At 46.4% G+C, this 16,490-nt stretch overlaps 1 protein-coding gene across 1 annotated transcript in view; it reads right to left on the reverse strand.

The window, feature by feature from the left end:
- The window catches only part of LOC123356632, a 1,710,063-nt gene that overhangs the window by 446,566 nt on the left and 1,247,007 nt on the right, over positions 1-16,490 (reverse strand). Inside the window, 1 exon segment of the mRNA XM_044999989.1 lies at positions 12,723-12,751. Coding sequence (XP_044855924.1) covers positions 12,723-12,751 — 29 coding nt within the window.

Below are 16,490 nucleotides of genomic sequence, written 5' to 3' on the forward strand. Positions count from 1 at the left end.
GCAGGTCACTGGCAGCCTGAATTTGTTCCTTATCCTCCCAGAGTCTGGGGGTTGGAATCAGCACTACCCAGCCCCTCCGTATGTAGCAGGAACAAACACAAACCTGGTCTTTAAAACAAGCTGTCCCCTTCCTTCTCAGGAAAGATTTTTCTATGATTGAAGTTGAGCTTCAGTTCCGCTCTCCTAGGGCTGGGGCTGGTGTGGGGCCAGCTCCCAATGAGCTCTATTTTCACCTTTGCCCCCTTTCAGTCACACTGGGATGGTAACTCTGCTCCCAGCTGTCAGGCAGCTTCCAGCCCATCCACCCTGCTCACTAACTCTGTGGTCATGTGTCACTCCCTCTGCCAGCACACAGAGTCTGCAGGAAAGCTACTCCTGCCAGATGCATTGGTGGTATAGTGGTGTGTGTAGGTGCTTTCCAAGCAGTTGATCTGGGTTTGATTCCCAGCCAATGCAATAATGGCTTTTCTCTTTTGTTGTTTCCTCATCTGGAAGTGGTTTCATTTCAGTCACATTGTGTTACAATCACATTATCTATAGAATGAGACAATAAATGCGTCAAAGTCCAGCAGGTCATGCAGGTGCTGTGGTATGGCCCCTTTCTGAGGGCCTGGAACACCCATTGCACATCTTCCTCTCTCCACTGTTGAACAGCAGAGCTAATTTTGATTCCCTTAGGAGTCCATCTAGAGGCTGCTAAGCTGAATTCATGTTGGCCCAGTAGCCAGCACTGGGGCTCCCCTACTAAGAGCTAAAATCACTAAAAGAGCTGAACTTACTGAGCTGAGATCACTGAGTGCTGTATTAACTAGTGGGGGAGCCTGAAGATCTCTTGCTAAGCGGCTGGCAGAGTTGAGCAGTTGGCAGCGTGTTGTAGCAGCCCATGGAACAGAGCGGAGTGGAGCAGTTTGCGGGGATGGCTGGAGCGGCTCACGGGTCGGCTGGAGGAGCGGCACAGCTGGTGGAGTGGAGCTGGTTGTGGTGAAGGCTGCAGCAGAACTCCACGGAGAGGTGGAGCAGTTGGCCCTGGCCCATGTAAGGTGCCCCTTAACACCCTCTGTGTGTCTCCCCACTCCATCTCCACCCGTGCTGGGGGGTAAAACTGCAGATAAACTTTTGAACTCGGGGGGTGGCACTGACCAGAGACTTTCGGGTTGTTGGACTTTGGGGTGATTGGACTTAAGACCCTAAGGGGGAAAGGACATTGCCAAACATACTTGGAGGTGGGTTTTTGTTGCTTATGGTTTGTGTTATAATCCTATTTGTGGTGTTTCTCCAATGTGATGCCGCATTGTTTCCCTCCTTTATTAAAAGGATTTTGCTACACTCAGATGCCGTGCTTGCGAGAGGGGAAGTATTGCCTCCTAGAGGCACCCGGGGGGTGGTATGTAATTGTCCCAGGTCACTGGGTGGGGGCTCGAGCCGGTTTTGCATTGTGTTATTGAAACGGAACCCCTGGATACTGAACCCAGCCCTTGATGCTGCCAACTCAGAGGGGCAGAAGGGCTACATTTATATTAAACACCTACTATACATAATAAAATAAATCTGACAGAACCAAAACCTAGGAAAAGTTTATTCTTTCTGCGTCTTATTTAAAGTTTTACAGTAATCTCTTGCTTCAGAATGCCTCAGGAGTCACCCATACTGTTTGCAATAGGATTCAGCATGTGGCTTGGCAGCTGACTCTTTACTGATTCCTGAACAGCTGGTAGCTCAATATTAATCTGAGATAGATCCTATATGCAGAAGCACAACTCTGTATATATAGGGAGGGGGGGATTATTGACCTTTGTGTATATGTAATAGTTTTTGGTGTTTGTAAGACAAGGTATAATAATGAACTGTGGAAAAGTTCCTGTTTGGTGTGAGAGATGTTACCTATACCTAAATGCACTCCCCTTCCCCACTCCCAGCCCTATGCATGCTGGCTTGGGAATATCACTACTGTAGTGTCAGCTTTTAAGAGAGCTTCACATGCAGAGCCGTCACTAGGGATTTTTGCACACAAGGCAAGGAACAGAGGCAGCATGTCTGGCTCTTCCCTATTGGAGGGAAGGATCCACCAACGAATTTCTGCAAAAGAGTCGTATGTGCCGCCCCTCTCCATTGATCACAACCAGTGGCAATTCGGCAACGGGTCCCCCAGTCCCTCTCAGAGGGAAGGACTTGCTGCCGAATTGCCGCTGAAGGAGAGACTTTCTGAGCCCCTCACTTTCCGTGCCCGAGGCAAGTGCCTCACTCACCTTGCCCTCGTTACGGCAATGTTCACATGCACCACGTCTAGTATTACGGTAAGTTAAAACAAGCTACAGTACATTGGGACATTAATGCTCTATTACAGTGTTTGCATTAGCATATTAAAAGCTATAACACTGAACAGACTACTTAGGGCCGGCTTTAGGAAGTTTGGGGCCCACGCAATTCAAACATTTTCGGCGGGGCCCCAGCAGGGATGACTTAAAAAAAGAAAAAAAAAGGTTAAAGAAAAAGCCTTTCCTTTCTTAGCAACCGGTTCCCTATAAAAAGTTCTGATGTAAGGGATGTGCCAGAGTATGTATTTTTGGTACCAATAGGGTTACCATATGTCCATATTTAAAAATTCCTCCCGGACAGCAATTTAAGAACCAAAAAGTCTGACATGTCTGGGAAAATGCGGCTGTATGTTAAACCTACCTACAGTTATTTTTTAAAAAGATGGGACAGAACTAGAAATGAGCTCCATTTCACATGTGTGGGTCCCTGCCACTCCCTGGGAGTGTGCTAGTGTGACCACATGTCCCAATTTTATAGAGACAGTCCCAATTTTGGGGTGATTTTCTTATATAGGATCCTAGTAACCTCCACTCCCTCCTTTATTAAAAGGATTTTGCTACATTCGGACCCTGTGCTTGTGAGTGGGGAAGTATTGCCTCCTAGAGGCACCCGGGGGGGGTGGTATGTAATTGTCCCAGGTCACTGGGTGGGGGCTCGAGCCGGGTTTGCATTGTGTTATTGAAACGGAACCCCTGGATACTGAACCCGGCCCTTGATGCTGCCAACTCAGAGGGGCAGAAGGGTTACACCCCATCCGGATTTTTCACACTTGCTGTCTGGTCACCCTAGGGTGTGCACATGTGTGGGTACCAGCTGCTCTCTTCTCCCATCATTGACGCAGGTGTGCAGGGTTACTGCCCAGGGAATTGCAGGGCACCAGGGGACATGGGGCTGGCTGCAGGCAGGACAAGGGGTGCAGCAATGGCTGGAGACAGGGGTGGGTGGGGTGGGGTGGGCTGGCTGGCTTCAAGCAGGGCCATAGGGGGGTGCGGCAGGGGTTGGCTGGAGATAGGGCAGGGGGTGCGGGTACAGGGGGTACAGACCACCTGGTATGGTAAGTGCTCCCTCCTCCTCCTCCCTCCCCCACCAGGGGCTCCCCTGTTTCCACAGCCCTGGCCATGTACACAGCTGCCGGAGCCCTGGGGAGGTGTCAGGGCTCCAGTGGCTATTTAAAGGGGTGGGATGATAGAAGCAATGGGAGCCATGGACTTTTAAAGTAGCCCACAGATCCCCACAGCCCTACCCCAGGGCTCCAGCAGTGTGGCTGTGGTGGCAATTTAAAGGGCCCCCAGGCCCTTTAAATTGTCCCCTGGAGAAGCCGGGCCACCCCGGTACAGTGCATCAACTCTTGCCAATACACCGAACCGGGGCTTGGGCACGGGACCCTCTTAGGGGCAGGGCCCGATTCAGGGGAATTGGTTGAATTGCCCTAAAGCCGGCCCTGCCAGTATATCCAGGACATTACTAGCACACTTTTCCCCCACCAATACCTAGTAGTTGCACTGTCATCTCCCATAGCTACTTAAGTTGCAGCTTTATTGTTAAAACTAAATTGGGAAGAAAGACGACTGATTCAGAACTTGTTTAATGGTTACTTTCTTGCTAAAGGGTGTAGTGGGGTGTAGACTTGGAGAGATGAAGGTTTCTATGATGTAGGCAAGATCAAGTATTTTATCCAAAACCAGAATACGAATGGTGCTGGTCTTCTTGGTGTCTGACCTTGAACTATTGTCAAAGGCTTGAGGGTGACTCTTCTCCTTCCTCATATTTTGGTTGAGGATTCCATTGATAAAGGGATTGGCCTCAAATACCTGGTTGTAGGACTCTTCCACGGTGTAGTTTTCATCTTGGGTTGCCTGGTCCTAATTATATTAAAGCATGTACTTTAGTCTTTGTAATTATCTGTTATAACTCAGTAGCTTTTTATGAAGGCAGGAGTAAAATAAAAGTAGCTGCAATAGTTTCATACTTAGATAACACTGAAAATGTACAAAATTTAAATCAGACTCCTAATCTTAATTTTTGCTAAATAAATAAATCCATAAGAAAACTATGTTGGGAAACTGCTATAGGGAAGTGCACTTCTCCTATATAGGTCATAAGGGATCCTATCTGTCTGAAACTGGCTGCTATTTCTTTCTTTGATCTGCAGAATGACTGATGCTTTTCAGACATCAGTTGTGGGTACAGAAGGGTTTCATTGCACCTTCTCTCTTGGCACCAGCTACTGTTCTCCCTTCTTGTTGTATTGATAGTGGGTGGGTGTGTCTCACCTTTCTTTAAAATCACATATGCTAGGGACAGTCTTGTCCTCTTCTCCTCTCCTGATGTCGCTGTAGATGCAGGCAGTGCAAAGTGTACTACAGTCATATAGTATCTCAAATGCAAAGCTGCATTTCAATGATCTGAGGTTTGAAGAACAATGTGGAACTCGCTGTTTTACGGGATGTCTCGATTTCATTCCTGTAGTAACATAACTGGTGATAGGAAAGCAGGGAGAGAGAGAGGTGTGTGCTCTGCAAGGCTGCTGGCAGAGAAGTGAAAATTTACATACTTCTAAATTTAATCCAGAGACTCTCAGGTTTTTCTGCAGTTTCATACCGGAGCTCTGAGCAGTCATACTGCTCTCTTACATACAACGCAACTCCCCCACCTTTTCTGCCCTGCCTGTCCTTCCTGAACAGTTTATATCCATCCATGACAGTACTCCAATCATGTGAGTTATCCCACCAAGTCTCTGTTATTCCAATTACATCATAATTCCCTGACTGTGCCAGGACTTCTAGTTCTCCCTGCTTGTTCCCCAGGCTTCTTGCATTTGTGTATAGGCACTTAAGATAACTCGCTGATTGTCCCGCTTTCTCGGTCTGAGACAGGAGTCCTCCCCTCTTGCAGTCTCCTGCTTGTGCTTCCTCCCGGTATCCCACTTCCCCACTTACCTCGGGGCTTTGGTCTCCTTCCCCCGGTCAACCTAGTTTAAAGCCCTCCCCACTAGGTTAGCCAGCCTGCTTGCAAAGATGCTCTTCCCTCTCTTCGTGAGGTGGAGCCCGTCTCTGCCTAGCAATCCTTCTTCTTGGAAGACCATCCCATTGTCAAAGAATCCAAACCCTTCTCTCCGACACCATCTGCGTAGTCATTTGTTGAAGGCTCTTACCTTCTAAACAGGGACGGCTGTTTTCTAGTAAAATCACTACAAGGGAAGGAGAAAACTCAAAAGAGGTTCCTCCTGACGCTCACGTCCGTGAACCTGAATACTCTCTCAGTCCTCAAAGAGAGACCTGGAGAAGGAGACTTGCTGAAGCAAAGCCACAGGGGTCTCTGAGGTTTCCCTGGCCCCTCGCCCCGTCCTGCCTGGCTGATGTCAGCATCTCTCTGTGAGATCACCACCTCCCCACCACTTTTCACCAATAGTCTGAGGTCCTGCAAAAGGCCTTTGTGATGTCACTGCCACACCCCTCCCTTGCTGTGCCAATGTCCTGCCCCTGGCCAGGCACTTTGGAGGTTTGAGCTACTCCCTGTGGATCACCCCACTCAAGGAGCGTTCGTTCTAGGCAGCAAGCTGACTAGACAGGAAAACATCAGACGCTGCTCCCAATGCTACACTCAGTTTTCAGAAATTAGTCGACTTTATGGCCAGAAGAGACCATTAGAGCATCTAATCTGACCCCCTGCATATCACAGGCCTCCTGTATGACACAAGAGCTACTTTGGGGGCAAACACATTCCAGAAAGGCATCTAGTCTTCATGAAATGACATCAGGAGATGGCGAATCCACCACTTTCCTTGGTAGCTTGTTCCTGTGGTCAATTATCCTCGCTGTTGAATATTTGTGCCTTTGTTGTAATATGAATTTGTCTCTTTTCACCTTCCAGCCATTGGGTCTTGTTAGGCCTTTCTCTGCATGGAAACAATGGACAAGCAGGGGGCTCTGGGCACATCCAGCCCTGGCCGTGAGATGTTCCCTCCCCTCTTTCTTTATGCTGCTGTTGCTATTTCATGGATTGTCTGGGATGGGGAAAAAGCTGAGTTCATTCCAGGTGGAGGGGAAAAGAACCCTGAAAATCTCAGGACCCAACCCTGCTACCAGGATCACTGAGGTGCTGGGAATCTGCCTGGGAAAGGGACTGTGTGAATTGTCAAGGTGGGGAATGAATAACAATCTACAACAAGATCCACCTCATTAAGCACTGACACAGGCTAATCCTGCTGGCAATAGAAGGGAAACTGGGAGCCATTCTTTGCTGTCCAGCCATGGAAATAGTGACCCAATTGCACCGCAGTGAATGTGCTGGGGAAATCTGGACTTCACAGGCAGGTGGAAATAGCAGATCCTAGAAATACCTGGTGCTTCCCACACCACTGCTGCCACCAGGGCCTCACAGCATCCCCCACCATGACCTTGCAGCAGGGGATTGCAGCACCCCCAACCCAATGCAGGGGAGATGGCTGAGTGTATCTCTGCACCCTGAGACCAGGGCACCCACTCTCTCTGCCCCACACATAGAATCTGGCCCTGCTGAAAAGTGACCCCTATGAATAAGTCACCTCCAGGAGAGCAGGATTGGTCCTCAGAGAGGGGAATGGGCTTCTCATGAAGCTTATAGGTCACTGGATGCTCTGGAAACAGGAGGGTTCTGAGTGTAACCCATAGCAAACACAACCTGCTAGGGAATATAGCTCAGTGGTTGTGCACATGCTTTGCATATATAAGGCCCTGGGTTCAATCCCCAGCATCTCCATGAGCCTTTTTTTCACCCTGCTGCTTTGCTCATGCCCAGAGGGGATGTGGCCCACCAGTCTCCCTGCACCAGTTTCAGTCCTGCTCAGTGAGGGGCAATTGACAATTGCATGGAAGGTCTGGGGGGGGTTCTGCTCCTAAGTCACCTCGGTACGTTTAAGATTCCCACCCACTGTGCTGCTTGGGACAATGGTAGATGAGAAGGGCGAATCCTCCAGCACTGGAGGGAAAGGTCCCATCTGCACAGCCTGAGAGGCAAGGAAACAGAGGGGCAGTCAGTGCTCAGGGAGGAGAGAGGTCAGTGATTTACTCCCAGCAGGGGACACTGTCTTTTTGAGTATCAGAGGGGTGGCTGTGTTAGTCTGGAGCTGTAAAAGGCGACAGAATCCTGTGGCGCCTTCTAGACTAACAGACGTATTGGAGCATGAGCTTTCGTGGGTGAATCCCCACTTCGTCAGATGAATGGAGTGGGAATTCTGTGCCTGGCTAGCCAAATACAAAAGCAGTTTCTCCTCCCTTGGTGATCACATCTCAACTGCTAGAAGAGGATCTCATCCTCCCTGATTGAACTAACCTCCTTATCTCTAGCCTGCTTCTTGCCTGCATACTTATACCTGCCCCTGCAAATTTCCACTACATTCATCTGACGAAGTGGGATTCACCCACGGAAGCTTATGCTCCAATACGTCTGTTAGTCTGTAAGGTGCCACGGGACTCTGTCTTTTTGAGGTGAGTGCAGCTTGCTTGGGATGGTGCTGACGATGGATAGAAAAAAGGCTGGAGTCAATGACAGATGGGACCACAGAAGGGGAAGGGGAATGGCAGCCCCACAGAAGGTCCTGGGTGCTCAGATGCCCCCAGTTATTGCACCCTGGCCTGTCCTAGAGAGAGAAAAGACACCGAGGGACCCAGCCCCCCTACAGTGATCCCATGGACAAGAACCTGGTTAGGAGTGGGGTGAAGGTTCCCTCTGGGCAAAGGGGAGCTGAAATCCCTCCGCATCCTGGAATTTAAGCAACGAAAGCTTCAAACCCTGCACGGGTGTGGGCTGAGGTGCATCAGCAGAAGGTTGGGCTGGACAGGGGTGGCAGGTTTGTATAATTTTTGGTGGTGCCCAGAATGGGACCAAGTCCTGCCCCACCTGCCACATACACCTGTGTAAGGCTCTGGGAAGGACTTTGGGTGTGGGAGAGAGAGGGGTTGGGCTCTGGGAGAGTTTGGGTGCAGGGTCTGGGCTCAGTCAGAGGGTTGGGGTGCAGGAGTGGGTGTGGGGGGCAGGCTCTTGGAGGGAGGTTGGGTGCAGGTGTGGGGTCTGGGCTGGGGCAGGGGGTTGCAGGAGAGGGTGAGGGGTGCAGCATTTACCTCAGGCATCTCCCAAAAGCCCCTAAGCTGGAGGGCCAGGGGCGTCTCTGCGCACCGCTGCCTGCAGACTCCACCCCCGCAGCTCCCATTGCCACAGTTGGCAGAGTTGGCAGTTGGGGCGGGGGCAGCATGTGGAAACCCCCCACCCCCACAGTTGTTCTTCTCACAGCTGGCTGATGGGGGGCAGCAGGGGATCTCCCAAATCTGGGGGAATCTCTGTGTCCCACTGTTAGTTCTCCATCCTGTCTCCCCCTAACAACACGCACCACTCCCCTCATTATCAATGTTTTAGAGAGACCCCTCCCTCCCTTTATGGGATACAGACTCTCTGTGACAGAGACTGACTGGGGCTCCTCTCTGCATGGCCCCAGTGGGGAAGGAAAGAGACTGGGGGAGGGGGAGAAGATGGGCAGAAGGAGTCTAATGGGCAAAGCCAGAATAGAGATTTTCTTCCTGTTAAAATGTACTGGAGTCTCATCGCTGAAAAGCCGCATCTTGAGTTAAGTTTGAACCAGCAGCCTTTCAATTACCAGGCAAAGGTGTGAACCACAGAGACTGATAACTGCCTGCTTCCCAAATGTGTTTAAAAAACATCTTTAGGGGTGCAACTGGTTAGTGCAGAGGGGCCATCTGTTGGGGTTATGAGTTCAAGCTTTCTCTCAAGACCTTGTTTCTCTTACCTGTGTAGTTTGCTTTGCCTAATTCATACACAAAGTGCTATACTAGAAAAAGGAGAGTAAGTTCTAAAATGTAGAGGTGGGTGCATACTTTAGAAACATCGCCCCTGTGCTGCCATTAGTTCCAGCAGATTGTTCACTGGAAGGGCAAATTGATTTCTCTGCTGCTGAGAAAGATGCCAGGACAGGTCTGTGGGCACCAGATCTCCCTGCTTCTTCCAGCTCCTTCCCTGCCCCAGTCACTGCTGTAGGAGTGTCCTATATGCACTGAGCCTAAACATTTTCCTGGGCCTTCTTAGCATAGTTGGCAGCATGTCAGTCTCATACTCAGTAGGTCCTGAGCTCACACCTCAGAAAAGAGAATGGTTTTCTGCACCCTGCTTCAGATTTTCTAAAGGAAATCAGAGAAAAGAAGCTATAGGAGAGTGGTTCCTAGACACTCTAACACTACACAGATTTTTCTAAGGCATTAACTTTTCCTTCTCTGTGGAGTTTGTATTCTCCATAGAGCAAAATAAAACAAAAACATGCAAGTCTAAGACTAATACAGTATGAAACTCAATACAGATAAAATCTCACCCTCAGAGATCTTCCAATAAGCTTCTTTTGCAGACTAGACTTATTTCTTGTCTGGGCCCAATCTTTGCACCTGGTATAGTCCTTGTTCCAGCTCAGGTGGTAGCTAGGGGATTTCTCATGACGGCAGCCACCTTTCTTCTGTTCCACCCCCTTATACAGCTTTGGTACAAGGCAGGAATCTTTTGTCTCTCTCCTGGGGAAAAGCCCCAGGTTTAAGATGGATTCCTGTACCAGATGACATGGTCACATGCCCTGTGAGACCCCAAGCTGTCGGATTGTTTTGCATAAGAGTGTGGGAAACTGACATGCAAGTCTCAAGGATGAGGCTCGTTCTTATCTGCTGGGAGGCGATAATAGGATAATAAATTAGAGGGTTGGCCAGGATGTTAAATAGCCAATGAAGTTACAGCTGTGCTTGTTTGTACCTTATTAACCAATTAGCAATTGCTTGATTGCCTGCATTAATTGTATAAATGAAATATGCTGGAGAGAAATAAAATGACTCTGCTTTAAATCATATTGATGGTCGAGCTCTGTCCACGCACGCCTGCGCTGCAACAAATGGTGACCCCGACGTGATTCGTATCGAATGAAAGTGTCGGTGGCCTGACCCAGGCGGAGAAGCCCAGAGGCGAACGGCCAGGAGCCTGAGCCCAGAGGCGGGGAGTGCTTATCCGACGTGACTCGTATCGAGTGATGATAGTGTCGGGAGCCTGAGCCCAGAGGCGAACGGCCAGGAGCCTGAGCCCAGAGGCGGGCGGCTTGGAGCCGCAGGGGAGAGTGCCGGAGAAGCCCCCGGGCGTCCAACAGAGACGCGGTGAGCGGCTGGGAGCCGCAGGGGAGAGTGCCGGAGAAGCCCTCGGGCGTCCAACAGAGACGCGCGCCTGAGCTCAGGGGCGAGCGTCCGAAAAGAGAGGCGCACCCAAGCTCAGATATGAGTACCGCTGTATCAGCTGAAGAAAAGATAACACAGAAGCCTTTGTTGCACATTATGAACCGACAAAGGGAAAAGATCTTCCCTGCTGCACTGATTCACTTATTAAGAAGAGAGGGGGAGTTGTGGAGGCTCCTCCTGACCGGCCTTCGGGCACAGGACGAGGAGGTGCTCCGCTGGAAGCGAGCCCTGGACGGGAAGATGTTGGAGTGCACGGCGCAAGTAGAGGCTCGTGCCGTGGCCCCGGAGGTCGTTTGGACCTACAAGCAAGTAAGTTGTTTTGGCAGGAGCCCGGAGAAGGCTGGCTGGTTTGAGCCTGGGACAGTGCCGGGAAAACCGTTGTGCTTCTCCGGTATGAGCAGCAATAGCTGACACAGGATTCACAGATTAAAAGAAGCCAAGCAGGGAAGGAAAAGGAACAGCATGAGTTAACTAAGCAAGCTAAAGATAAGACTTGGCGAACAGCCCAGACTAAAGAGAGCGTGACTGGGCCCAAAAAGGTTAATGAGAGCTGCAAAACTCGGCCTGGCATTACCGGAATGTGTTAGATTTCCTTTCTTATGGGTAAAGAAACGCTACAAAAAAGACTGACTGCTTGGACCCATGATTTTTACTGCAAAAAGATCCCTCCACATCAGAAGAATTTTTTTACTAATGATTGCCCTATGTAATTTTTTAGTCCTATTGTGTTTTTGGACAGCATGAAAAAGGGACAAGGTGTCCCTTGGCAGCCCCCACTGTGTTATTGGAATTTTTTTGTTGTTGTTTTTTGAAAGAAGCAAAATTACTACGGGATGATGTCCTGGTAAATTTCCCCCGTAGAAGCTGAACCATGCCGGTGGTGGAAAACAAGAAAAAACACTTATGTTGTTGATATTGCCAAAGTCCAGAAATTCCTGATTAAAAGGACATTGAGAACTGACCCTGGTGAAGAAACAAAGAATTACACACTGGCAGGACGAAATTTGTGGGACTTATGTTTGGAACTGTGGTATTAATTGAATTTCGGGGTTTATTCTACAGGCTGCGCCCTGTGTTTTGGATAAATCCTTCAGTATGTATAGCCCACCCTAATTGGATTGTAAATGATATGTCCTTCTTTTATTGAGGCTGAGAAAGCATTGCCGTGGGAGCTAGTATGTTTGAAGTTTTGAATGGCCAGCTGATGGCCATTCGGAGTGATTTTGAGCACCAGGATAGCCCACTGCCCTTACAAATATATTAGGAGTGCCATTTGATCTGGAGTTGTAAAAATATATTTAGACACTGTTTAAGTAAAAGTGTAAATATTTGTAGTGCCCCTCCCCAGCATGTAAACCGGTTGAGTTGGGGGGTGAGGGCTTTTACATATCGAACCCTGCCGGGTTCATGGGGAGGATGAATGTGAAATTATTTACCCCAGCTTTTTAGAGTTTAATTGTTTGTTGTTTTTCAAGTTTGAGAAAACTCAGCCAAAAGGTTTGTTGAGTATTCTCAAGGGGGGAATTGTGGATTGTTTAGGCATAAATTTAGGTAATTTGGGAGAATGGCTTTGAATTTATGTGACCCTAAGAATTTTTATGTAAAGTGCCTTTGTTAGTCTGTTTAGACTTTTTGTTAATTTTGTGTTATGTGCTGATTATTGGCCGTTGTAGACTGCTTGATATTAGATGTGGCCTATATTATAATAGACAGCGTATTTGGAGAGGAAAAAAGGATCGGGCCCAAGCGGACAGGCAACAGATAAGGCTTGGAAAGCTGGCTGAAAAACTCTTGAGGGCGTAGCGAGACTAAAAGTTTAACTCTATGGTTGCCAGAGGGAATAAAGGTTGAATTTTGTAAAAATGCTTAGAGAAAAGTTTTTGGTGTTTTGAAATGTTTGTAAATAAATTTAGGCAAGAAATTAGTTTGCAATTGTTTGGCCATGAATATTTTGTTGCATTAGTTGAAGATTGTATATTGTGCTATGTAATTGTAATTGTATTAGGCTAAGGGCATATAAGTGGTGATGTTTTGTTTTGTTTTTTTTTTTTAGTGTTAAAAATTAGAAGCTAATAGTAAGAAATTTTAAGCTGTGATTAGCTTTGAATTTTAGGAGTAAGCTAGGAAGCAATTGTATTAATGTAAATGATTTACCTGATGAAGTAATTTTTTTGTTTTGCTTGCTAGCTATATAGGGTTTTGGTATATTTTAAGTAATGATTAATTGCCCAGTAGGGGTAGTTTTGTTTTTGTTTTTTAGATATTAAAAAAAATTGGTGTTAGCTGTATAGCATTTAATGTACCATGTAATTATTTATGAATTGCATGGTTATGGATAAGCCTTATAGATTGAGGAAGTATTATTTGGCTTTTAGTTTTGTTTTGCTTAATTGGTTATTGTTATTTTTTTATGTGTTTTTGGAATAGAGGGGAGAATTTCCCTATGCTGCCTTGGTGGAAAATTACAGCTGCGTGATTACGAGAACAGAGGGATGAGATAATGTTGTTATGAGAAAGTAGGGAACTGCCAGAGCGAGGCAAAGGCCAGGTGGCCTAACTGGATCAGATACGGTGCATGGGAAATGGGAAGACAGTAAGCCAGGTGGATTCCGGCGAAGTGGGTCCGGCCTTGGCTGATTTTGGCGCAGAGTGCCTTAAATACAATGGCCTTCTGTTTGCTTGCCCCATGTTGCTGCAGTGGAAGCCCTTATTGGAAACCTGCTTTGTGGGTGTTTGCACATTGGCAGAACCCTCCTGGCCCCTTGGGCCACTTGCGTTACCTGGAGGAGGGATGTTTAGGTAAAAGTAGGGCACTGCGGAAGATATTGTTACGGTTTAGTTAGGCAGCTGGTGTTTAGATTTGCTTTTAGTTTTGCTGTGTAATAGATTGTAGTAATGTGATGCTATAAGTTGAAAATGTTTTGCTGTGCCTTCCTTTTTTTTATTATGAGAAAAGGGGGGAAGTGTCGGATTGTTTTGCATAAGCGTGTGGGAAACTGACATGCAAGTCTCAAGGATGAGGCTCGTTCTTATCTGCTGGGAGGCGATAATAGGATAATAAATTAGAAGGTTGGCCAGGATGTTAAATAGCCAATGAAGTTAGCTGTGCTTGTTTGTATCTTATTAACCAATTAGCAATTGCTTGATTGCTTGCTTTAAGTGTATAAAGATGTATGCTGGAGAGAAATAAAATGACTCTGCTTTAAATCATATTGATGGTCGAGCTCTGTCCACGCACGCCTGCGCTGCAACACCAAGCCTTCATTGTTCCTGGCCTGACTCACAGATAGTGCAGGACAGAGCCATCTCCAGTCAACTGTCCTGGTTAATGGGAGCCATCAGGAGTCCAAACCACTATTAATGGCCCACACTTTGCATCATTACAACAGGACCTCAGAGTTATAGCTCATATTTCTAGCTTCAGATACAGGAATGATCTGTTCATACAAATAGGCTGAACACACACAGTAGATAATAAGCTTTGTAATGATACTGCACAAGAGACCTTTTGCATGAAGCATGTTCCAGTTACATTATATTCACACTCATTAGCATATTTTCATAAAATCATCAACATCACAGCAGGGAAAAGGTTTTACGGCGGCACCTGGGAGCAGTTGAGTTTCATGTCGAGGCTGTGCTATGAGTTCCTCCAGGTTTCCCATAAGCACACAGGGCCCTTAGCGGGTACTCTCGATACAGGAATGGCCCAGATACAATGAAGTGATGGGAATTGCATTTTCCTTTTTAATTTTTGAATTTCCAATGACATTTCTATTTGTGATTTCGTTTTGCTTCGTATAACTGTGTTTTCTCAGGGACTTGATATATACCAGGCTAACTAACAGCTAATAATGGGAGACTTCTAAGCAGGGCGTGGGCGAGCAGAAAAGAACTGTAAGAGACGCTGGTTTTTGACCTTGTGTTAGATAAGAATAGAATGCAGATTGTAGCAGAAATTGCTGAGAGAAGTAAGCTATCAGAAAGGAATATGTACAAACACAATGCAGTTGTTGCTCCTTACTGTATGTCACAAAAGGTATAAATGCTTGCCTTAATTGTTTATCTAACCGAGACCTACCTCGGGAGGGGAAACTCTGCCTGTCTGAACTCTCCCGAATAACTGCAGTTGCTCGAAATAAATGGCATAATATAATAACATTTAACATCCCTGTGGTGGGAAGAACATCTCAACAGCCCAACACTGTGGCATTTGATTTCAAAAAGGAGAATTATACAAAAATGAGGGGGTTAGTTAAACAGAATTTAAAAGGTACAGTGACTAAAGTGAAATTCCTGTAAGCTGCATGGACACTTTAACGACACCATAATAGAGGCCCAACTTAAATGTATACCCCAATTTAAGAAACACAGTAAAAGAACTAAAAAAGAGCTACCGGGGCTTAACAACCATGTAAAAGAAGCAGTGAGAGACAAAAAGACTTCCTTTAAAAAGTGGAAGTCAAATCCTAGAAAGGAGTATAAACATTGCCAAATTGTAGGTGACAAATCTGAGGAACTGTCACAGACTGAAGTGTCACTAGATGAGGTTTTGGAATTAATTGATAAACTCAACATTAACAAGTCACGAGGACCAGATGGCATTCACCCAAGAGTTCTGAAAGAACTCAAATGTGAAGTTGTGGAACTATTAACTATGGTTTGTAACCTGTCCTTTGAATCGGCTTCGGTACCCAATGACTGGAAGTTAGCTAATGTAATGTCAATATTTAAAAAGGGCTCTAGAGGTGATCCTGGCAATTAGTCTAACATCGGTACCGGGCAAATTAGTTGAAACAATAGTAAAGAATAAAATTGTCAGACACATAGAAGAACATAAATTGTTGGGCAAAAGTCAACACGGTTTCCGTAAAGGGAAATCATGTCTTACTAATCTATTAGAGTTCTTTGAGGGGGTCAACAAACATGTGGACAAGGGGGATCCAGTAGACATAGTGTACTTAGATTTCCAGAAAGCCTTTGACAAGGTCCCTCGCCAAAGGCTCTTACATAAATTAAGTTGTCATGGGATAAAAGGGAAGGTCCTTTCAAGGATTGAGAACTGGTTAAAAGACAGGGAACAAAGGGTAGGAATTAATGGTAAATTCTCAGAATGGAGAGGGGTAACTAGTGGTGTTCCCCAAGGGTCAGTCCTAGGACCAATCCTATTCACCTTATTCATAAATGATTTGGAGAAAGGGGTAAACAGTGAGGTGGCAAAGTTTGCAGATGATTCTAAACTGCTCAAGATAGTTAAGACCAAAGCAGACTGTGAAGAACTTAAAAAAGATCTCACAAAACTAAGTGATTGGGCAACAAAATGGCAAATGAAATTTAATGTGGATAAATGTAAAGTAATGCACACTGGAAAAAATAACTCCAATTATACATAAAATATGATGGGGACTGATTTAGCTACAACAAATCAGGAAAAAGATCTCGGAGTCATCGTGGATAGTTCTCTGAAGATGCCCACGCAGTGGGCAGAGGCGGTCAAAAAAGCAAACAGGATGTTAGGAATCATTAAAAAGGGGATAGAGAATAAGACTGACTATATTATTACCGTTATATAACTCTATGGTATGCCCACATCTTGAATACTATGTACAGATGTGGTCGTCTCATCTCAAAAAAGATATACTGGCATTAGAAAAGGTTCAGAGAAGGGCAATTAAAATGATTAGGGGTTTGGAACGGGTCCCATATGAGGAGAGATTAAAGAGGCTAGGGCTTTTCAACTTGGAAAAGAGGAGACTAAGAGGGAATATGATAGAGGTATATAAAATCATGAGTGATGTGGAGAAAGTAGATAAGGAAAAGTTATTTACTTACTCCCATAATACAAGAACTAGGGGCCACCAAATGAAATTAATAGGCAGCTGGTTTAAAACAAATAAAAGGAAGTTCTTCTTCACACAGCGC

The sequence above is a fragment of the Mauremys mutica genome, chromosome 26, assembly GCF_020497125.1.
Source record: "Mauremys mutica isolate MM-2020 ecotype Southern chromosome 26, ASM2049712v1, whole genome shotgun sequence".
Taxonomy (NCBI): domain Eukaryota; kingdom Metazoa; phylum Chordata; order Testudines; family Geoemydidae; genus Mauremys; species Mauremys mutica.